This window comes from Erpetoichthys calabaricus, chromosome 8, assembly GCF_900747795.2.
Source record: "Erpetoichthys calabaricus chromosome 8, fErpCal1.3, whole genome shotgun sequence".
NCBI classification, from domain to species: domain Eukaryota; kingdom Metazoa; phylum Chordata; class Cladistia; order Polypteriformes; family Polypteridae; genus Erpetoichthys; species Erpetoichthys calabaricus.
In genome coordinates, this window is record NC_041401.2 from 6,087,298 (window position 1) to 6,112,337 (window position 25,040).

Genomic DNA, 25,040 nt, shown 5'->3' on the forward strand with positions numbered 1-25,040 from the left:
CTGCACCACTGACGGAATATTTTCATGTTTTTGATTTTATATATTATCAGATCTTCATCCATCGTCTTTCTAAGCTGCTTATACAATTGAGGCCCATACGACTCATGCTGCCTATTCCTGTAATATTGGGGTACCAACATCGGACAGGACGCCAATCCATCACATGTACATTCATTTGCTTAGCAGAAGCTTTTATCCAAAGGACATCACAGTGAGACGTGAATAGACCTCATGGTAGCCAGTGGTTCACAAAGAGGAGGAGAAGCATTAGACGGGATGGAGTTTGTTACATTTTAATCCTATGCTTGTGCTTTTTTATACCACAGGGTGTTCAGATGTAACTTCAGGGGTTTTATAATATTCACAGCCTTGGAAATTGAATATTTGCTGTTTATGTTAAATTGCCTGAGAAGACACTACACTCCCTCTCCTAAGCCTTTATTTTTCAAAACATAATACATTTTAGCAAGATGAACGAGCAAATATAGGAATTCAACTCTAGTAATTTAGCGGTGGGCGATGCACAAACGATTCATTCTTTTTAAATGACTGTTTCCAGTGGATCATGTGAGTGCTAATCGAATCATGAGAGCTCAACAGGGGGTGCTAAAGCGCATGTGCGTCCTCCCTCTGTGATGTTGTCGGCATCTTTCGCTTTGGTGACTCATTTGATTTGGGAATGAGTCACTTCCCGAGAACCAGTGTAAAGAAGAGAACCAATTTAATGATTCTCGCTCATTTGACACGTGAATGAGTCACTACCCAAAAACCAGTCTAATGAAGAACCAGTCTAACGGCTCTCATTCATTTGATTCATGAACAAGTCACTACACAAAAACGAGTTTTACGATTCTCATTCATTTCATTCATGAATAAGTCATTACTCGAAAATTAGTCTAACAACTCTCGTTTGTTTCACTTGCGAATAAGTTACTATCCAAGAATCAGTCTTACGATTCTCATTCATTGCATTTGTGAATAAGTCATTACCAGAGAATCAGTCTAACGACTCTCGTTCATTTTATTCATGAACAAGTTGCTACCCAAGAACCAGTCTAATGTCTAATGACTCTCTTTCATTCGATTTATGAACAGGTTACTACCCAAGAATTGATCTTACGATTCTCATTCATTTCATTCGTGAATAAGTCATTACCCAAGAATCAGTCTAACAACTCAAATTTGTTTTATCCGTGAACAAGTTACCAAGCAAAAACCAGTCTAATGATGAACCAATCTAACGAGTCTCTTTCATTTTATTCATGAACAAATTACTACTGAATAATCAGTCTTACGATTCTCATTCATTTAATTCGTGAATAAGACATTACTCGAGAATCAGTCTACCAACTCTCGTTCATTTGATTTGTGAACAAGTTGCTACCCAAACGCCAGTCTGATGACTCTCATCCTTTGATTCAGAAACAAGTTACTACCCAAGATTCGGTCTTACAATTCTTGTTACAATTCTTGTTCATTTGATTCGTGAATGAGTCCTTACCCAAAAACGAGTCTTACGATTCTCATTCATTTCATTCGTGAATAAGTTATTACTCGAAAATTAGTCTAACAACTCTCGTTCATTTCACTTGCGAACAAGTTACTACCCAAAAACTAGTTTTACGATTCCCGATCATTGCATTTGTGAATAAGTCATTACCAGAGAATCAGTCTAACGACTCTCATTTATTTTATTCATGAACAAGTTGCTACCCAAGAACCAGTCTAATGTCTAATGACTCTCTTTCATTCGATTTATGAACAGGTTACTACCCAAGAATTGATCTTATGATTCTCATTCATTTCATTCATGAATAAGTTACTACCCAAAAAACATTCTAATGACTCTTGTTTGTTTTATTCGTGAAAAAGTTATCAAGCAAAAACCAGTTTAATGAAGAACTAGTCTAACAAATCTCATTCATTTGATTCGTGAACTAGTCACTACCCAAAAACCAGTCTAAGGATTCCTGTTCATTTCATTTGCGAATATGTAATTACCCGAGAATCACCTTAATTCTTGTTTATATTATTCATGAACAAATTACTACCCAAAAACCAGCCTAAGGACTCTCGTTCGTTTGATTCATGAAAAAATTACTACCCAAGAATCAGTCTAATAACTCTCTTTTGTTTTATTCGTGAACAGGTTACCAACCATAAACCAATCTAATGATGAACCAGCCTTACGACTCTCATTCATTTGATTTATGAACTAGTCACTACACAAAAACGAATCTAACGACTCTTGTTCATTTCATTCATGAAAAAGTCATTACCCAAGAATCCATCGAATAACTCTTGTTCATTTTATTCATGAACAAATTACTACTAAACAATCAGTCTTACAATTCTCATTCATTTCATTCGTGAATAAGTCATTATTCGAAAATTAGTCTAACAACTCTCGTTCATTTCACTTGCGAACAAGTTACTACCCAAAAACTAGTTTTACGATTCCCGATCATTGCATTTGTGAATAAGTCATTACCAGAGAATCAGTCTAACGACTCAAATTTGTTTTATTCGTGAACAGGTTACCAAGCAAAAACCAGTCTAATGATGAACCAATCTAACGAGTCTCTTTCATTTTATTCATGAACAAATTACTACTAAATAATCAGTCTTACGATTCTCATTCATTTCATTCGTGAATAAGACATTACTCGAGAATCAGTCTACCAACTCTCGTTCATTTGATTCGTGAACAAGTTGCTACCCAAACACCAGTCTGATGACTCTCATCACTTGATTCAGAAACAAGTTACTACCCAAGATTCAGTCTTACAATTCTTGTTCATTTGATTCGTGAATGAGACCCTACCCAAAAACGAGTCTTACGATTCTCATTCATTTCATTCGTGAATAAGTCATTACCCGAAAATCAGTCTAATGACTCTTGTTTGTTTTATTTGTGAAAAAGTTGCCAACCAAAAAACAGTCTAATGAAGAGGACCAGTGTAATGAATCACATTAATTTGCTTCATGAACAACTCACTGTTGAAAAACCAGTCTTATGATTCTCATTCATTTCATTTGTGAACATGTCATTATCTGAGAATCAGTCCAACGATTCTTGTTTAGAGTTGCACAATTTTCATTCACTTGTCATTCTGTAATGAAACATCTTATCTTAATTATGCATCTTAAATGTGTTATTCATGCTTTGTATATGGAAACAGGAAAATGGCATATGAATAATCACGTTAAATATATAATTCATTATACAGGATGGTCCAGATCTGATTATGCAATTATTGCATTGCATTGCATTGGACCACCCTATACATAATTACACATTTATATCTACAGTTAGGTCCATAAATATTTGGACAGAGACACTTTTTTCTCATTTTGGTTCTGTACATCACCACAATGAATTTTAAATGAAACAACTCCGATGCAGTTGAAGTGCAAACTTTCAGCTTTAATTCAGTGGGGTGAACAAAACGATTACATAGAAATGTGAGGCAACTAAAGTATTTTTTGAACACAATCCCTTCATTTCAGGGGCTCAAAAGTAATTGGACAATTGACTCAAAGGCTATTTCATGGGCAGGTGTGGTCAAGTCCGTCGTTATGTCCTTATCAAATAAACAGATAAAAGGCCTGGAGTTGATTTGAGGTGTGGTGCTTGCATGTGGAAGATTTTGCTGTGAACAGACAACATGCGGTCAAAGGAGCTCTCCATGCAGGTGAAAGAAGCCATCCTTAAGCTGCGAAAACAGAAAAAACCCATCCGAGAAATTGCTCCAATATTACGAGTGGCAAAATCTACAGTTTGGTACATCCTGAGAAAGAAAGCAAGCACTGGTGAACTCAGCGACGCTAAAAGACCTGGACGTCCACGGAAGACAACAGTGGTGGATGATCGCAGAATCATTTCCATGGTGAAGAGAAACCCCTTCACAACAGCCAACCAAGTGAACAACACTCTCCAGGGGGTAGGTCGGCGTATCGATATCCATGTCTACCATAAAGAGAAGACTGCATGAAAGTAAATCCAGAGGGTGCACTGCAAGGTGCAAGCCACTCATAAGCCTCAAGAATAGAAAGGCTAGATTGGACTTTACTAAAGAACATCTAAAAAAGCCAGCACAGTTCTGGAAAAACATTCTTTGGACAGATGAAACCAAGATCAACCTCCACCAGAATGATGGCAAGAAAAAAGTATGGAGAAGGCGTGGAACAGCTCATTATCCAAAGCATAGCACATCATCTGTAAAACACGGTGGAGGGAGGCAGTGTGATGGCTGCCAGTGGCACTGGGACACTCGTGTTTATTGATGATGTGACACAGGACAGAAGCAGCCGAATGAATTCTGAGGTGTTCAGAGACATACTGTCTGCTCAAATCCAGCTAAATACAGCAGTCAAATTGATTCATGATAGAGATGGACAATGACCCAAAACATACAGCCAAAGCAACCCAGGAGTTTATTAAAGCAAAGAAGTGGAAAATTCTTGAATGGCCAAGTCAGTCACCTGATCTTAATCCAACTGAGCAGACATTTCACTTGTTGAAGACTAAACTTCAGACAGAAAGGCCCACAAACAAACAGCAACTGAAAGCCGCTGCAGTAAAGGCCTGGCAGAGCATTAAAAAGGAGGAAACCCAACATCTGGTGATGTCCAGGAGTTCAAGACTTCAGGCTGTCATTGCCAGCAAAGGGTTTTCAACCAAGTATTAGAAATGAACATTTGATTTCCAGTTCTTTCATTTGTCCAATTACTTTGAGCCCCTGAAATGAAGAAGGGATTGTGTTCAAAAAATGCTTTAGTTGCCTCACATTTTTATGCAGTCGTTTTGTTCACCCCACTGAATTAAAGCTGAAAGTCTGCACTTCAACTGCATCGGAGTTGTTTCATTTCAAATACATTGTGGAAATGTACAGAACCAAAATGAGAAAAGAGTTGTCTCTGTCCAAATATTTATGGACTTCACTGTATGTACAGTACTGTGCAAAAGTTTTAGGCAGGTGTGAAAAAATGCTGTAAACAAAGAATGCTTTCAAAAATGGAAGTGTTAATCATTTATTTTTATCAATCCACAAAATGCAGTGAATGAACAAAAGAGAAATCTAAATCAAATCAATATTTGGTGTGACCACCCTTTGCCTTCAAAACAGCATCAGTTCTTCTAGGTACACTTGCACACAGTTTTTGAAGGAACTCGGCTGGTAGGTTGTTCCAAACATCTTGGAGAACTAACCCCAGATCTTCTGTGGATGTAGGCTTCCTCACATCCTTCTGTCTCTTCATGTAATCCCAGACACACTCGATGATGTTGAGATCAGGGCTCTGTGGGGGCCATACCATCACTTCCAGGACTTCTTGTTCTTCTTTACGCTGAAGATAGTTCTTAATGACTTTGGCTGTATGTTTGGGGTCGTTGTCCTGCTGCAGAATAAATTTGGGGCCAATCATACACCTCCCTGAATGTATTGCATGATGGATAAGTATCTGCCTGTATTTCTCAGCATTGAGAACACCATTAATCCTGACCAAATCTCCAACTCCATTTGCAGAAATGCAGTCCCAAACGTTTAAGGAACCTCCACCATGCTTCACTGTTGCCTGCAGACACTCATTATTGTACCGCTCTCCAGCCCTTCGACGAACAAACTGCCTTCTGCTACAGCCAAATATTTCAAATTTTGACTCATCAGTCCAGAGCACCTGCTGCCATTTTTCATCACCCCAGTTCCTATGTTTTCGTGCATACTTGAGTCGCTTGGACTTGTTTCCACATCGGAGGTATGGCTTTTTGGCTGCAACTCTTCCACGAAGACCACTTCTGGCCAGACTTCTCTGAACAGTAGATGGGTGTACATGGGTCCCACTGGTTTCTGCCAGTTCTGAGCTGATGGCACTGCTGGACATCTTCCGATTTCGAAGGGTAATAAGCTTGATGTGTCTTTCATCTGCTGCACTAAGTTTCCTTGGCTGACCACTGCGTCTACGATGCTCAACGTTGCCCGTTTCTTTGTGCTTCCTCAAAAGAGCTTGAACAGCACATCTTGAAACCCCAGTCTGCTTTGAAATCTTTGTCTGGGAGAGACCTTGCTGATGCAGTAGAACTACCTTGTGTCTTGTTGCTGTGCTCCATCTTGCCATGACATGAAACTGTCTTCCACAACCTCACCTTGGTAGCAGAGTTTGGCTGTTCCTCACCCAGTTTGAAGCTGTTTCTGTTTCAGTTAATGACTGTGTTTCAACCTACGTGTGACATTGATGATCATTAGCACCTGTTTGGTAGAATTGGTTGATCAGACACCTGACTAGAATCCTACAAAATCCCTGACTTTGTGCAAGTGGACCGATAAGAATTGATGCTGGTTTGAAGGCAAAAGGTAGGAACACCAAATGTTGATTTGATTTAGATTTTTCTTTTGTTCGCTCACTTTGCATTTTGTAAATTGATAACAATAAACAATCATTATTTATATTTCTGAAAGCATTCTTTGTTTACAGCATTTTTTCACACCTGCCTAAAACTTTTGCACAGTACTGTATATATTCATTTTACATAAATAATTATATAAATTAATAAACAATTATGTTATTCATATACACACAAACTGTATATTAAAATAATGTACAAATGAATAAATGGTATATTTGTGATGCAATCAGTGGGGACTCCCCCTGGGCTTCCCATATAGAGTATGCCAGATGGTAAATGACATAAACAAATCAAAATATTCAAAAGAATCGATTCACTTAAACAGGTAGTTTAAAAGAATCAAATCAGTAAAGTGAATCAAAACACACATCACTATTAGTTATGAAAATACGAAATGCACCTGAACAGCAAGGGTTCGTGTCATCACACATGACTGGGACTTCGGTTACGGTAAGCGGATGCAAAGGTCGCGTATTCCTTGCTCAGTTTCATTGCCCTGATTTACTTTTTAAAAACCCTCATTTGTCCCCCCATTTTAAACAGGACTCAGTTCTCAATTCTTCAACAGAGTGGTACGCAAGTTCTGCAGAAAGAGAGCTTTGGAGCAGACGCCTTTCAACACATTGAAAATCACCATTCATAATACGTGTCATTCTATTCAAAGACCACCAAGGAGGTTGGACATCTCTGTGTCTGTGGGTCTTGAGGCTGATCCTCCAATTAGCTGTGAACCCCCTCAGTCTCACTGGGATGGCACAGGTGGTGCACCAGCTGAGGGTGTGGATGGCTGCAGGGATCTGTGGCATCCGGGGTGAACTTCTCCAGGCTGGTTGGTCAGGCTGTCCTCCTGGCATTGCAAGTCATCTTTGCTTTCATTTGGGAGACGGGCATCATCCCAACTGACTGGCAAATGGGACTGTCATCCCTTATCTGGAAAGGGAAGGGTGGTCACCTGGATTGCAGCAACTACAGGGGGGTAACACTGCTCTCGGTGCCAGGTAGGGTCCTTGGTAGGGTCGTTCTCAATAGGATCCGTGATCAGTCTGGTTTTACGCCTAAGAAGTCCACCATCAACCGCATCCTGGCACTGAGGGTTCTCATGGAGCAAAAATGCGAATATTGGTAGAGTTTCTTTGCAGCCATTGTCGATTTTCATAAAGTGTTTTATTCAGTTGATTGAGCTGCCAAGCGGGACATCCTGAGACTTTGCGGGATACCCCCCGAAACTGCTGGATGTCATGGCGGGCCTGTACACTGGTACTGTGAGTGCTGTGAAGTGTGGAGGCAGACCCTCTGCGTTTTTCCCAGTTGATTCTGGGGTCTGTCAGTGGTGTGTTTTTGCTCCTACTCTGTTCAGTGATCACATGGACCAGGTGGTGAGCAAGGTCGTGGGGTCCAGTGGCTGTGGGGCATCTGGTGGTGAAGAAAGATTCACGGATCTTGACTTTGCTGACGATGCTGTGATCTTCGAGGAGTCAATGGAAGGTCTGATCGGGGCTCGTGAGGGGTCTGAGTGTCCGGGCTTGCAAGGGTCCTGATAAAAACCAACATCCAGGCCTTTAATGAGCTCTTGGGCACGGCCATCAGCAGTTTGTCTGTCTGCGGTGAGAGTGTCGACCTCGTCAAGAGGTTTGTTGACCTCAGCGATGACATTCATGTGACTCTGGTGACTCTTCCTATGAAGTCAGTAGACATATTGGGAGAGCATGTTGTGGGGGTCATGAGGTCGCTGGAAAGGGGTGTGTGGCTGCAAAAGGACGAAGGTCCAAGTCTTTAGAGTCCTGGTGCATCCTGTTTGCGAGACATGGCCGCTACCCAGTGACCTGAGACGAAGACTGGACTCCTTCATGTGTGTCTCTCCAGAGAATCCTTGGGGTCCCGCTGGTTTGACTTTGTGTTGCTCACGGAGTCCCGAATGAGGCACATGACCTGCTGTCACACACGTGCGAGTAGGAGGCAGTCAAAGAGCCTAAAGGTGAGTGAACTATCACAAGATAGGGGTGTCACATGGTACTTACCTGGATCTCTTCTTTCTACAGAGAAACCGAAGAAAAATAATGGCCTCCACTTCCGGGTATCAAAATGGCAGCGACTACGTCACTTCCGGCCATCGTCAAAGACATCACTTCCGGCTCCTAAAGACCACATCACTTCCGACTCACTTCAATGACGTTACTTCCGGTTCCTGTTCATAATGTCACTTCATGCCAACCATTTCTTTTTCCCATAATCCTGTCTGTACTTACACGATCATTTTCACAAAGTAAAACTGTCAATTGTATTTTCAATCTTGAAGACTTTTTGTTTTTTCTTATATATTGTCTTAGGGCAATATACGGGGATGGTCCCCAAACCTTTTTTCTTGTCTTTTGACTTGTTTTCTCGGGTTTTTCCCACACCGCATTGTGAAGGAGCATCAGTTACGGCACTACAGCCATGTGGCGCAAATATCTGAGGGTGATCCAGCTCATTGCTGAGGACCCGAGTGGCTGGACCAGGCCAAGGGGTCGCCCACGTAATCATGGCCGGATTAAGGTGGGTGCTATTGATGCTGAAGCATTTGGCTCATTCCTGAAATAGGCCCAGATGAAAACAGACGAGAATCTTCCGGAAGCTGAACAGTTTTCCTTTGCTATATTAATCTCAAAATAATTCTTAGAATGAAATTTGGAGTCCGACTCTCGGACGCCTAGACACAGCATTACTTATTATACACTTACTATTGTTCTTTGCGCTGTGACGTAGCTATAACGTCATCCATCCATCCATCCATATCAATTTTACGTTAAACAGTTTACTTAGTAATTTAGCTGTGTTTTTTGCAATATCTTGGGGATTCTTGCCACTTTATTATTGTTCGGTAAGTGCCGCGTAGTAAATTTTTCAGCTTGAAAAAACTTAGTTGTACAGTAAAAATCGATGGATATTTAAATGGTTATCTGTAAAGGTAAAACTTAAAGCCGGCCCATGGGCCCGGCATGGATGTTTAGAATTTTTAAACTTCTCGACAGGATTCTGGTCTATTATGAAATTTAAATCGTGGACAAATTTTTACCCTCAAGAGCCTGAACTGAGTCACTTTGACCCAATGTCTCTGCAAATTCATTTTTTCTTCCTCTGTTTCGTTAGAGAATTGCGAAATTTTGTGTATTTCATTGTTAGGTTTGCTGCATTAAGTGCACTTTTCAGACAACTGCTATTGAATGTTGATGTTACATAGTTTGACGTTAATCTTGAGTTGCTACGATACTACGTCATTTTTATTCATCTGTACTAATAAAAGGCAAAGCCCTCACTGACTCACTCTTCACTAATTCTCCAAGTTCCCGTGTAGGTAGAAGGCTGACATTTGTCAGGCTCATTCCTTACAGCTTACTTACAAAAGTTAAGCAGGTTTCATTTCGAAATTCTACACGTAACGGTCATAACGGTTGACAACGTCTGCCAAGTTAAACTTTCTTATTTATGGCCCCATCTTCATGAAATTTGGTAGGCGGCTTCCCTGCGCTAACCGAAACCGATGTACGTACTTATTTTGGTGGTATGGCACCACTGTCGGCCGCCATATTGAACTTTCCAACAGTCTTTGTTACTTATCGGCCCATCTTCAAGAAATTTGGTACGCGGGTTCCCAACGCTAATTGAATCCTACTTACACACATACAGTGCATCCAGAAAGTATTCCCAGCGCTTCATCACTTTTTCCACATTTTGTTATGTTACAGCCTTATTCCAAAATGGATTCAATTCATTTTTTTCCTCAGAATTCTACTCACAACACCCCATAATGACAACGTGAAAAAAGTTTACTTGAGGTTTTTGCAAATTTATTAAAAATAAAAACACTGAGAAATCCCATGTCCATAAGTATTCACAGCCTTTGCTCAATACTTTGTCGATGCCCCTTTGGCAGCAATTCCAGCCTCAAGTCTTGTTGAATATGATGCCACAAGCTTGGCACACCTATCCTTGGCCAGTTTCGCCCATTCCTCTTTGCAGCACCTCTCAAGCTCCATCAGGTTGGATGGGAAGCGTCGGTGCACAACCATTTTAAGATCTCTCCAGAGATGTTCAATCAGATTCAAGTCTGGGCTCTGGCTGGGCCACTCAAGGACATTCACAGAGTTGTCCTGAAGCCACTCCTTTGATATCTTGGCTGTGTGCTTAGGGTCGTTGTCCTGCTGAAAGATGAACCGTCGCCCCAGTCTGAGGTCAAGAGCGCTCTGGAGCAGGTTTTCATCCAGGATGTCTCTGTAAATTGCTGCAGTCATCTTTCCCTTTATCCTGAATAGTCTCCCAGTCCCTGCCGCTGAAAAACATCCCCACAGCATGATGCTGCCACCACCATGCTTCACTGTAGGGATGGTATTGGCCTGGTGATGAGCGGTGCCTGGTTTCCTCAAAATGTGATGCCTGGCATTCACACCAAAGAGTTCAATCTTTGTCTCATCAGACCAGAGAATTTTCTTTCTCATGGTCTGAGAGTCCTTCAGGTGCCTTTTGGCAAACTCCAGGCGGGCTGCCATGTGCCTTTTACTAAGGAGTGGCTTCCGTCTGGCCACTCTACCATACAGGCCTGATTGGTGGATTGCTGCAGAGATGGTTGTCCTTCTGGAAGGTTCTCCTCTCTCCACAGAGGACCTCTGGAGCTCTGACAGAGTGACCATCGGGTTCTTGGTCACCTCCCTGACTAAGGCCCTTCTCCCCCAATCGCTCAGTTTAGATGGCCGGCCAGCTCTTGCAAGAGTCCTGGTGGTTTCGAACTTCTTCCACTTACGGATGATGGAGGCCACTGTGCTCATTGGGACCTTCAAAGCAGCAGAAGTTTTTCGGTAACCTTCCCCAGATTTGTGCCTTGAGACAATCCTGTCTCGGAGGTCTACAGACAATTCCTTTGACTTCATGCTTGGTTTGTGCTCTGACATGAACTGTCAACTGTGGGACCTTCTATAGACAGGTGTGTGCCTTTCCAAATCAGGTCCAGTCAACTTAATTTATCACAGGTGGACTCGAATGAAGCTGCAGAAACATCTCAAGGATGATCAGGGGAAACAGGAGGCACCTGAGCTCAATTTTGAGCTTCATGGCAAAGGCTGTGAATACTTATGGACATGTGCTTTCTCAATTTTTTTATTTTTAATAAATTTGCAAAAATCCCAAGTAAACTTTTTTCATGTTGTCATTATGGGGTGTTGTGTGTAGAATTCTGAGGAAAAAATGAATTTAATCCATTTTGGAATAAGGCTGTAACATAACAAAATGGGGAAACAGTGATGAAGCGCTGGGAATACTTTCCAGATGCACTGTATATACGTCCATAGCCTGCAGCTCGGTCAATGTGTGAGGTGCCGCTGGGTCCCCCATCCCCACGTAGTTGGCTGCCTGCCTATATAAGGCCATCCGTCGCTCCGGTCTCTTCATTCCCTTCCTTGCTTCGCCACGGTATTCACGTCTCCCTGCTGATAATTGCAGCCTTTTTATTTAATCCCCGGCTTCTCTGCTGTTTTATTGTTCGTTTATTATGATTATAGTTATTGTGACTTATGTTTATATTGTTCAGGTACCCATTTCCTTTATCGTTCCAACCGTACCCCCATTAATATGTCTATCGAGGTGCTCATCATCGATCAAACAACTGTCACTTACCGAGGTAGGGAGGCTTACAGAGTGCTACGTGCCCTATAACCCGGAAGTGCGTCATGATCACATGACCGGAAAGAACGACGTGCTTCCGGGTTGAAGAAAAGGACTTTTAATCTGACCCGGAAGTGATGAGGACTTATGAATTGTTGGGCTGGAACCACTTCTGGGTCAGGGGATATAAAAGGACTGTGGGAAAGCCCAGACACTGAGCTGAGCTGGGAGGTAGGGTGGCGAAGTGTCTGGGAGAGGAGGATTGAGAATTGTGTATAGTTGGAGTTTGTAGGAGTAGTGTGGAGTGGAGGGTGCTTAGTGCACATTGTTATAATAAAAATAACAAGTATTACACTTTTACCTGGTGTTTGGCGTGGTACCTGAGGGTTCAAGGGAGCGCCCCCTACTGTTACAACACAAAGATCTAAAAACACTGAAACAGCAAACGTTGTGAAAATTAATACTTGGGTCATTCTCAAAACTCTTGGCCATGGCTGTATTATTACTCAGGTAACCATGGACAGAACAATGAAGTCCACTCCAGTGAATTAAGTAATCAAAGGAAGAAAAAACTAAACCCAGTCCAGTCCAACGAAATAAACAACCAGGTCATGGAAGTTCAGTCCTGTGAATCCAACTGACCATAGAGAGAAAAAGTCCAGTGACCCAAGTGAACCTGTGTATGGCTATGAAACCCACTGCACCAAGTGATTATAGTGACCAGTGACAAGAACCAGGAGACCACAGCTCAACAAGCGACCGAAGGCAGAATGATGAAACCTGATAAACCAGGGGGTCTCCAACACGTCGCTTGCGAGTTACCGGTAGCGCACACCCCTTTCCAAGTAGCTCGCCAAAGGGTTAATGAATCCTACGTAAATTTGAAAACTTGATTAGTCAAATTAGGGGGTGGGCGATCTTTCCAAAAAATCACATCACGATCCTTTTAACACAAAATTACGATCCACAATCTGAATTGCAAGGTCTCTTTTCAACGTGGCGTACACTGAAGAGAATATCCATCCATCCATTTTCCAACCCGATGAATCCTAACTACATGGTCACAGGGGTCTGCTGGAGCCAATCCCAGCCAACACAGGGTTGCAAGTCAGGAACAAACCCCGGGTAGGGTGCCAGCCCAGCACAGGGCACACACTAGGGAAAATTTAGGATCGCCAATGCACCTAACCTGCATGTCTTTGGACTGTGGGAGGAAACCCATGCAGACATGGGGAGAACATGCAAACTCCACACAAGCAGGACCCTGGAAGCGTACCCGGGTCTCCTTACTGCGAGGCAGCAGCGCTACCCACTGCACCACCATGCCGCCCTACTGAAGAGAATATCTGGACTCAAACTAGGGGTGGGCGATCTTTCCAAAAAAAATTTAAAAATCACATTACGATCCTTTTAACACAAAATCACGATCCACAATCTGAATTGCAATCTCTCTTTTCACCGTGGCATACACTGAAGAGAATATCCAGACTCAAACTCATCAAGACCTAAGTGACACTCGATTTTAAATATCAAACAAAGTTGAATTCAATTGTTCTCTCGTTTCGCTAGCTAAGCGGAGTTAAGGCTCACGCCCTGAAGCTGGCAAGTGAGTGAGGAAGGCCCCTCCGCTCAGCCCATCGTGTGAATCTTGGATTCGTGCAAATAAATCAGTACTGCAAGTGAACTCTGATACATAGTGAAATGAGAGAAGTCGCAAAATTAACCGGAATGTTCAAGCAAATTAGAGATAGAAAAAAAAAAATTTAAATCCATTAAGTAGTTCTCTCGTGAAAAGCGGACAGACAGAGACATTGGATTTTATATCGCTGGCTAAGCGGAGTTAAGGACTACCGAAGCTGGCGAGTGAGTGAGGAAGGCCCCTGCCCTCTGCCCGCTGCGTGGATCTCGGATTTGTGCAAATAAATCAGTACGGCAAGCGAACTCTGATACATAGCAAAATCAGAGAAGTCGCAAAATCAACCGGAATGTTCAAGCAAATTATAGAAAAAAATAAGATCTAAATCCGTTAAGTAGTCCTCTCATGAAAAGCGGACAGACATACAAACAGACAGACATTGGATTTTATATATTATATATTAGTAAACCTTCAAAATAATGTACAGTTAAAGTCTCAACAGCATTTCTGGAGCTTAGTAGAACCAGATAACTAGAAGAATCTTCACCAAGCAGCTCTGAAAATGTCTGCTGTGTTTGGGTCTCCATAACTCTGTGAGTCTGACGTGAATGTCATGAAGTCAAAGTTCACAACACGACTGACAGACGGACATTGACATGACTCCATTAGAGCGAACCCGAATGGCTCCACTCCACCAGACACCGCAGTGCCAGTCATCTGACTAACTAAACAACACATCACACGTGCGACTGGACCTGTGAATAAAGTGACACCGTGACATGTGACAAAATGAATACGTCATATCGGTGTATTTGGAATTGCATTGTTTTGTTTGGACAGCATTCATGTTTTAATTCAATTAGAAAATGCACACAGACGTACAAAATGCACTTGCAGGTGAACTCGATATTTTTTGTGATGTTTTAATGCAAAATGGTGAGTTGTGGACACCAACGTTTTGTAAATGTTCAAGCAAAACGAGCTTACTCAGTTTGTTTGGGTTGAAATATGCTATGAGAAGAAACATTAGAAAACATGAGGAGCTCTCGGCCATTTTCATTTTGTAAAAGTAGCTCTCGGGGGGGGGGGAAACGGTTGGAGACCCCTGCGGTAGAATAGCATAATCCAGTCCAGGAAATCAAGTGACTATGGGATAAGCAAATGTCCACGGGGCAGAATGTTGAAACCCGGCCACCCAAGTAACCACAGATAGATCAGTGAAGTCAACTCTAGTGAATCAAGTAATCATGAGAAGAAAATTAAAATCCAGTACAGTACAGCGAACTAAGTGACCCTGCGAATGGCACTGAAGCATATTGAACCAAATGATGCTGGGCTGGCTAATAACAATGGGCAGAATACTGAAACTTTAGTGGACCAAGTGACTCCCTGACAAAACCCGGTTAAACAAGTGACCATAGGCAGAATGATGAAATCAGGGAAATGGAGTGACCGTGAGCAGAATAATATAATCAAGCAACAACGTGCCAAGCAATAAAACCCAAGTGACCCTGGGCAGGATGCCCAATGAATCAAGTGACCTGAAGTAGAAAACACAAATGTAGTGAATTACATGACAGCCAATGAAACAATGAAAACTAAGCAATGTGACAACATGCCTGTAATTAAGGACATCAGATACAAGGGCCCACCATTAATCTGGGGAACGTGGAGCAGACAAACTGTGTGCCACCTGCTAAGAGACGTACTGAGTCTTTAAACGTGGAGGCGATGAGCACAAATCACCAAATTGCACCTCTAGACTCCTAGTTTCAAATCCCAGCCCTGTGTGGAGTCTTTGAGGTTTTGGGGATTTTCCTGCAGTCACATCCCATCCAGAGAGTTTCCCCCCACTCACAATTACAGCAGCCCAAGTAAGCAGAGAGCTGAGGAGACTTCATGCCAGCAAAGCAGCGGGTCCAGATGGAGTATCGCCACGACTGCTGAAAGTCTGTGCATCGGAGCTGGGGGGTCCTCTACAGCGCATCTTCAACCTGAACCTGGAACAGGGGAGAGTCCCGAGGCTTTGGAAAACATCTTGTATCACATCCTAGTGAGCTGAATGACTTCCAGCCTGTTGCTCTAACATCACATGTGATGAAGACCATGGAGCGGCTGCTGCTTCACCACCTGAGGCCACAGGTCCGCCACACCCTCGACCCCCTGCAGTTCGCATACCAGGAGAAGGTGGGAGCGGAGGATGCCATCATCTACATGCTACACCGATCCCTCTCCCACTTGGACAGAGGCAGTGGTGCAGTAAGAATTATGTTTCTGGACTTCTCTAGCGCCTTCAACACCATCCAACCTCTGCTCCTTAGGGACAAGCTGACAGAGATGGGAGTAGATTCATACCTGGTGTCATGGATAGTGGACTATCTTACAGACAGACCTCAGTATGTGCGTCTCGGGACCTGCAGGTCTGACATTGTGGTCAGCAGCACAGAAGTGCCGCAGGGGATTGTACTTTCTCCGGTCCTGTTCAGCCATCGGACTTCCAATACAACTCGGAGTCCTGCCACGTGCAAAAGTTCACTGACGACACTGCTATGGTGGGCTGCATCAGGAGTGGGCAAGAGGAAGAGTATAGGGACCTAATCAAGGACTTTGTTAAATGGTGCGACTCAAACCACCTACACCTGAACACCAGCAAAACCAAGGAGCTGGTGGTGGATTTTAGGAGGACCAGGCCCCTCATGGACCCTGTGATCATCAGAGGTGACTGTGTGCAGAGGGTGCAGACCTATAAATACCTGGGAGTGCAGCTGGATGATAAACTGGACTGGACTGTCAATACTGATGCTCTGTGCAAGAGAGGACAGAGCCGGCTATACTTCCTTAGAAGGCTGGTGTCCTTCAACATCTGCAATAAGATGCTGCAGATGTTCTATCAGACGGTTGTGGCGAGCGTCCTCTTCTATGCGGTGGTGTGTTGGGGAGGCAGCATAAAGAAGAAGGACGCCTCACGCCTGGACAAACTGGTGAGGAAGGCAGGCTCTATTGTAGGCACGGAGCTGGACAGTTTGACATCTGTGGCAGAGCGACGGGCGCTGAGCAGACTCCTGTCAATCATGGAGAATCCACTGCATCCACTGAACAGGATCATCTCCAGACAGTAGGAGCAGCTTCAGCGACAGACTGCTGTCACCGTCCTGCTCCACTGACAGACTGAGGAGATCGTTCCTCCATCACACTATACGACACTTCAATTCCACCGGGGGGGTAAACGTTAACATTATACAAAGTTATTGTCTGTCTGTATACCTGCATTGTTAACAATCTTTAATTTAATATTGTTCTTTATCAGTATGCTGCTGCTGCTGGAGTATGGGAATTTCCCCTTGGGATTAATAAAGTATCTATCTATCTATCTAATCCTGCCTACTATACTAAAATTAGGATCTATCTATCTATAAGTACCTTTCATATCTATCTATCTATCTATCTATCTATCTATCTATCTATCATATAGTGCCTTTTATACCTATCTATCTGTTATATAGTGCCTTTTCTATCTATCTATCTATCTATCTATCTATCTATCTATCTATCATATAGTGCCTTTTATACCTATCTATCTGTTATATAGTGCCTTTTCTATCTATCTATCTATCTATCTATCTATCTATCTATCTATCTATCTATCTATCTATCTATCCAAACAGATGTGCATTAGCTCAGCTGTGGGCTCAGAACTGTCCCGGTGTGGATATGTTAACGAGTACCCTGAAATGGACTGGTGCACCCCTATGCCCCAAGGGCTGCTTCCTGCATCACATCTGATGCTGCCAGGATAGGTTCCATAACCCTGACCAAGATAAACAGGAAAAACAAAGGAAAGATGAAAGACAATGTTTCCTTCCATTTTCTTCAGTTCATGGGAATTAAAGAAAACAACCCCTGTTGATGATGACGATAATGGTGATTAGTACATTTAGGACAACTAATAATAATTTCACAGAAGTATTTATCTTAAGAGAAACACAAAGCTGTGAACTTTATCACGGAGTGTTTGGACAGCGGGATGAACTTGGAGTGCCAAAAAACGACCCAGCAGAAACCCCGCGTACTCCGAAGGTAGGACACCCAGAACTGGTACCCGGTTCCAGGCTTTAGAACCCACCGTGCCGCTTCGCTGCCTTCCCCCTTTCCCATAACTGGAGGAATTTTAAAACAAAGTTGAACTACAAGGAAACATCCCGCGCTAGTCACTCATTGTCTGCCTGGCTTCTTAATTTGATTGACATCAATAATTTAAAACTGTCAAACAAGGCAGCCTTTGTTACACGACTAGGACTTTTCACTTGCCACCACTTCGCCATTCCCCTGCGTTTGTCTCACCACGCTGCCCGAGCGTCGCCATGGCTGCCATGACGACGGCACGACAACAGAACTCACCTGTAGGGGCCTCGGGCTGAATCGGCGACCAGATCAAGCGGCTTTCTGTCAGCAAGACGTCGCAGCTCTTCTTGTCGATCTCAAAGATGCCTCTAATAATCGGATCGAGGACGACTTGTCCCCCGGGGATGGGACTCTGCTCCGCCTGCCATTCTGTACTGTTTGTATCGCACAGCTCCGAGGCAAAGATCGACCTCAGGAATCTTTTCTTCTTCTTCTTCTTCTTTTTCTTCTTGGATTTCATCGCTTTCCACGGGAAAGAAGACACCGGTTGCGTCTCACTGTCCCACGACTGCCCTTCAGTCAGACTGTCCGTCCAGGTGCTCATAAAAGAATCCGTTTGGCTGATCACGTCGGACATGACCCCGAGGAGTGCCCCGGTAGGCGTGCGAGAAGTTGAGCCGCTTTGACGCTCTCAGAAACCTGCGGGCGCTCCGGCCTCTCGTCCCGTACAAAGTTAGGCTGCGGCGCTGAGAGGTGCAGATGGCAATGTGACGCACCGCGATAGTAACGCAATTATGCACGGAAGTTTTTCTCTCGTGAAAGCTCCGAGGAAAACGTCATCATTCGTGACCGTGACGTCAGCTCTTAACTTTTTAAAGGTTTTTTGCTACTAAAATACGAGAAATTCATCCAGCCCTCGATTAAGCAGGGCACCAAGGGCAGGGGGCGCCACAGAGTTTCTCCCGCTAGCTAACATGCCATTAACTCTTTCACTGCCACACTAGACTTTAGTTAGCCAGCCAGTCATTTCCAAATCCACTTAGTCCTGAACAGGGTCGCGGGGGTCTGCTGCAGCCTATCCCAGCTAGCATAGTAATCAAGGCAGGAGCAAACCCTGGAGAGGGCGCCAGTCGTCTTTAGTCAAATTCCTCAATTTTCCGACTTTAAATCTGTATTGTTAAAAAAACACGTTCTTTTGCAGTATGGTGAGTGAATAAATTTGGAAGGTTTAGTTTTCATCTCGTGGCGTTAGAGTTTCCTCTTTATTTTTCTATTATTATTATTATTATTATTATTATTATTATTATTATTATTATTATTATTTTTACTGCTTTTTCACATAAACAAGCTGAGTTTTAATCTCTTATTTTACCTTCAGCCCAAGGTTGGCACCATTGTTGGGCTGTGCTGTGCCTACAGCATCAGTTGGCCTTAACACAAGTCAGAATTAATCTCTTCTAATAATAATCAACATCATTATCATCCATTGTCTATCAATACTCTTTCAATGAGGATCAAATCTTTTTATGTTCACCTATATCAAAAGAAAACTAAAACATTTAATCGAGTGCATTTACTTTTTCATATGACTGATTCTTTTCCCATGAGAAAGACAGACCTCATTTTTTCCTTTTTTAAACATTCAGGTTGGATGTAAAATTAAATTTTGAATTGACAAAAGGCATTGTATTTGCTCAACAATGGAATTAATCCTGTGGAATATCATTTGCCTAATAATTGTTAACTCAGTGAATACTGTTTTCCTTTTCTCTAAGCTTTGAATTTTTATAAATAAAAATAACAAAAAAAAAGAAGAAGAAGAAGAGGAAGAGGAAGAAGAATCCAGTTCTCCATCAATTATGTTAATCCACTTGTCTAGGGCAGAATCGTTGGGCAGCAATTATTGGGCACAAGGCAGGAAAAATAAGAAAAATAAGAAGAATAAGAATACAGTATATATATATATATATATATATATATATATATATATATATATATATATATATATATATATATATATATATATATATACATCCATCCATTTTCCAACCCGCAGAATCCGAACACAGGGTCACGCGGGTCTGCTGGAGCCAATCCCAGCCAACACAGGGCAGGAACCAATCCTGGGCAGGGTGCCAACCCACCGCAGGACACACACAAACACACCAAGCACACACTCGGGCCAAGTTAGAATCGCCAATCCACCTAACCTGCATGTCTTTGGACTGTGGGAGGAAACCCACGCAGACACGGGGAGAACATGCAAACTCCACGCAGGGAGGACCCGGGAAGCGAACCCCAGGTCCCCAGGTCTCCCAACTGTGAGGCAGCAGCGCTACGCACTGCGCCACCGTGCCGCCCATATATATATATATATATATATTACTGTTATTATCATTATTCCAACCTTGCATTCAATGCTTTCTGAGTTCGGCTCCATGTGTCCAGTGACACTGCCATGGATGTTTAGGATAACATAGTCAGTCAGTCATTTTCCAACCCTCTATATCCTAACTACAGGGTCACGGGGATTTGCTGGAGCCAGTCCCAGTAAGGCAGGAACAAATCCCGGGCAGGGCACCAGCCCAACACAGGGCACACACACACACACACCAAGCACACACTAGGGCCAAGTTAGAATCGCCAATCCACCTAACCTGCATGTCTTTGGACTGTGGGAGGAAACCCACGCAAATATGGGGAGAACATGCAAACTCCATGCAGGGAGGACCCAGGAAGCAAACCCAGGTCTCCTTACTATGAGGCAGCAGCGCTACCACTGCGCCACTGTGCCACCCAGAATAACATAATGCATGGATAAATAGATGTATTATTATTATTATTATTGTTGTTGTTGTTGCTGTTTCTGCCTTGTGTACGATGCTTGCTCGGTTAGGCTCCAGCTGCCCAGCAACCCTGCTGTGTATAAGTGGGTTAGCATAATGGATGAATGAATGGATGTATTATTATTATTATTATTATTATTATTATTATTATTATTATTATTATTATTGGTGGTGGTGGTGTTCCTGCCTTTGGGCCAATGCTTGCTGGGTTAGGCTCCACCTGCCCAGTGTCACTGCAGTTAACAAGTGGGTTAACATAAAGGATGGATGGAAGCATAGATGGTTGGATGAATGGATGTATTATTATTATTATTATTATTATTATTATTATTATTATTATTATCCCTGCCTTGTGCTTGATAATTGCTGGGATAGACTCCAGCTGCCCAGTGACCCTGTACTGGTTAAGCAAGTTAAGACAATTGGCCCTAGGGTGTGTGCATGTGTGTGTGCGTGAGTGTGTGTGTGTGTGTGCGTGTGTGTGTGCGCGTGTGTGTGTGCGTGTGTGTGTGCGTGTGGGTGTGCATGTGTGTTTGTGTCTGTGTGTGTGCGTGAGTGTGTGTGTGTGTGTGTGCGTGTGTGTGTGTGTGTGGGTGTGTGTGTGTGTGCGTGCGTGCATGTGTGTTTGTGTGTGTGTGGGTGTGTGTGTGTGTGCGTGTGTGTGTGTTTGTGTGTGTGTGGGTGTGTGTGTGTGCGTGTGTGTGTGCGCGTAGGTGTGCATGTGTGTTTGTGCGTGTGTGTGCGTGTGTGTTTGTGTCTGTGTGTGTGCGCGTGGGTGTGTGTGTGTGTGTATGTGTGTGTTGGTCCTGTGATGCCAGACCACGGGGTGGCAGAGTGCACCACTGATCCTTCCTCTTTTCCATTGGCAGACCAACCATGGAAAATTTCACGTGGACTCAATGACGAAACTTTCTGGGTTTCTGGGCCCTGATGACATCACTTCCGATTCCGGCGCAGATGACATCACTTCCCCCTGTCCCACTTTAAAAGCGCCATGCTTGCCTGTCTGTGTTTTTCTATTTTGCATTGTATTGACCCCCTTCTATTGACACCCACTGCACACCCACCCTACCTGGAAAGGGGTCTCTCTTTGAAGTGCCTTTCCCAAAGTTTCTTCCATTTTTCCCTACTAGGTTTTTTTTGGGGGTTTTTCTCTGACTTCTTAGAGAGTCAAGGCTGGGGGGCTGTCAAGAGGCAGGGGGCCTGTTAAAGCCCATTGCGACACTTCTTGTGTGATTTTGGGCTATACAAAAATAAATTGTATTGTATTTTGGATTGAAGTCTGTCAAGGCCTGTCGATTCTGAGCCAAAACCTTCACGTTCAGCAGCCTATTTCAAGGATACGGGCGGCTGCCCCCAAACCTTTTCCTGTGTTGTCTCAGTCGTGTCACACAGTCATTCTGCACTGTAGGGCGTCTCTTATGTTCTTTTACTCTCACGTGGTTTCCATCAATTGTTCATTCAGACTTGACGCTGCATGAGTGAGAGGGCACACATGTCCTCCTTAGAAGACCCTTCAATGAAAGGTCCCCTCAGGCCAGCAGTAGACCCTGCCAAGGCAGGGTGCAGGTCTCTGTGATTGTTTCAGAAAATGTATGGATTGATATGAAGGACAAACCTTTGTTGCACAAAAGCAGCACGACCTCCTAATACCTGACTCGGGTCTCGGAGTCCATTCTGACAGTGCTGGGCAAACCAACCCTGGCTGAGATGCCAATTCACATCCACAGCCCACACACACACACACACATCTTCACACTCACCGAGGACCGACCTGCGTATGGCTCAAATGCTCTGACTCAGGGATAGAAGCAACTCGAGATGTAACAATGACCTAACCTTTTGGACATAAAACTGCTGAATCACACGGATTTAAGGGCGGATTAAGAGCTGGGGGGCTGAGTTGGGATCAGATTACGTTTTGCAGAAGTACAAAGACTGAGAAAGGATAAGCGTGGGTGAGAAAAAGAGAGCCTGATACAAAACGAATGGGATTTTATGAATTAGTCAATTCTAAAGAGCGTAGACAAGAACGGTCATTGGGGGCTTTAAAAGCTGATAGAGTAACACGAGAAGAAATGTCCTTATACAAATAATATAATCAAAACTAAAGCAATGTTAGAGAATGTATTGGTTTAATCAATCCAAAGTTTATTTTAAGTACAGTGCATCCAGAAAGTATTCCCAGCGCTTACTTTTTCCACATTTTGTTGTGTCACAGCCTTATTCCAAAATGGATTAAATTCATTTTTTTGCCTCAGAATTCTACACACAACACCCCATAATGACAACGTGAAAAAAGTTTACTTGAGGTTTTTGCAAATTTATTAAAAATAAAAATACTGAGAAACCACATGTACATAAGTATTCACAGCCTTTGCTCAATACTTTGTCGATGCCCCTTTGGCAGCAATTCCAGCCTCAAGTCTTTTTGAATCTGATGCCACAAGCTTGGCACACCTATCCTTGGCCAGTTTCGCCCATTCCTCTTTGCAGCACCTCTCAAGCTCCATCAGGTTAGATGGGAAGCGTCAGTGCACAGCCATTTTAAGATCTCTCCAGAGATGTTCAATCAGATTCAAGTCTGGGCTCTGGCTGGGCCACTCAAGGACATTCACAGAGTTGTCCTGAAGCCACTCCTTTGATATCTTGGCTGTGTGCTTAGGGTCGTTGTCCTGCTGAAAGATGAACCGTCGCCCCAGTCTGAGGTCAAGAGCGCTCTGGAGCAGGTTTTCATCCAGGATGTCTCTGTACATTGCTGCAGTCATCTTTCCCTTTATCCTGACTAGTCTCCCAGTTCCCCACAGCATGATGCTGCCACCACCATGCTTCACCGTAGCGATGGTATTGGCCTGGTGATGAGCGTTGCCTGGTTTCCTCCAAACGTGACGCCTGGCATTCACACCAAAGAGTTCAGTCTTTGTCTCATCAGACCAGAGAATTTTCTTTCTCATAGTCTGAGAGTCCTTCAGGTGCCTTTTGGCAAACTCCAGGCGGGCTGCCATGTGCCTTTTACTAAGGACTTCCGTCTGGCCACTCTACCATACAGGCCTGATTGGTGGATTGCTGCAGAGATGGTTGTCCTTCTGGAAGGTTCTCCTCTCTCCACAGAGGACCTCTGGAGCTTTGACAGAGTGACCATCGGGTTCTTGGTCACCTCCCTGACTAAGGCCCTTCTCCCCTGATCGCTCAGTTTAGATGGCCGGCCAGCTCTAGGAAGAGTCCTGGTGGTTTCGAACTTCTTCCACTTACGGATGATGGAGGCCACTGTGCTCATTGGGACCTTCAAAGTAGCAGAAATTTTTCTGTACCCTTCTCCAGATTTGTGCCTCGAGACAATCCTGTGTTGGAGGTCTACAGACAATTCCTTTGACTTCATACTTGGTTTGTGCTCTGACATGAACTGTCAACTGTGGGACCTTCTATAGACAGGTGTGTGCCTTTCCAAATCATGTCCAGTCAACTGAATTTACCACAGGTGGACTCCAATGAAGCTGCAGAAACATCTGAAGGATGATCAGGGGAAACAGGAGGCACCTGAGCTCAGTTTTGAGCTTCATGGCAAAGGCTGTGAATACTTATGGACATGTGATTTCTCAGTTTTTTAATATTTAATAAATTTGCAAAAACCTCAAGTAAACGTTTTTCACGTTGTCATTATGGGGTGTTGTGTGTAGAATTCAGAGGAAAAAAATGAATTTAATCCATTTTGGAATAAGGCTGTAACATAACAAAATGTGGACAAAGTGATGAAGCACTGGGAATACTTTCCAGATGCACTGTACGTTCTTATTCTATAAGGCTCTCCACAAAGCACAAAGCGGTTCGCAGTCTACAGTAACAAGAATCTCCTTGTGAAGAAAAGACCATTGAGATGAGACTCGGATAACAGCCGGCCTTCCTTCACCAAGCCGCCATTAACATTTTCAAACTGCCAGGGACCAAAACTCACACAAGATGTCAGTTCATCACAGGGCACTCATGTTGTGGGGTATTACTGGGGAAACTGGGGGGCCTGGAAGGTCCTTTTATATGAATGAGGAGCAGACTCCATATAAAGTGGGACCAGATGGAACTCAAATCGAAATACTAGGTGACTTGGTGGGGCTGATTATCATAGGTTAAAAATTAAAGAATTAAAAAAGGAAAAACATCGTCACTTTAAATAAATTACAGATGTTTTAAGTCTGGATAACTCAAGAACTGATACAGTATGTAGTTTCTAGATTAGGTAGAACGTTACTTGTCCCCAGTGGGAATTCTTGCTTTTTACAGAAGTCAATTAATTATGTAAATAAAATATATATATATCCATCCATCCATCCATTTTCCAACCCGCTGAATCCGAACACAGGGTCACGGGGGTCTGCTGGAGCCAATCCCAGCCAACACAGGG

General features: G+C 43.3%; 1 protein-coding gene across 2 annotated transcripts in view; it reads right to left on the bottom strand.

Moving 5' to 3' along the window:
• Positions 1–18,536, bottom strand: part of cerkl (ceramide kinase-like) — a 230,398-nt gene extending 211,862 nt beyond the window's left edge. For both annotated transcript variants that reach the window (XM_051930642.1, XM_051930641.1), the window contains exon 1: positions 18,075–18,536. In XM_051930642.1, the coding sequence (XP_051786602.1) occupies positions 18,075–18,435 (361 nt within the window). In that variant the 5' untranslated portion in view covers positions 18,436–18,536. The remainder of the gene's footprint in view (positions 1–18,074) is intronic.
• Positions 18,537–25,040: the final 6,504 nt, after the last annotated feature.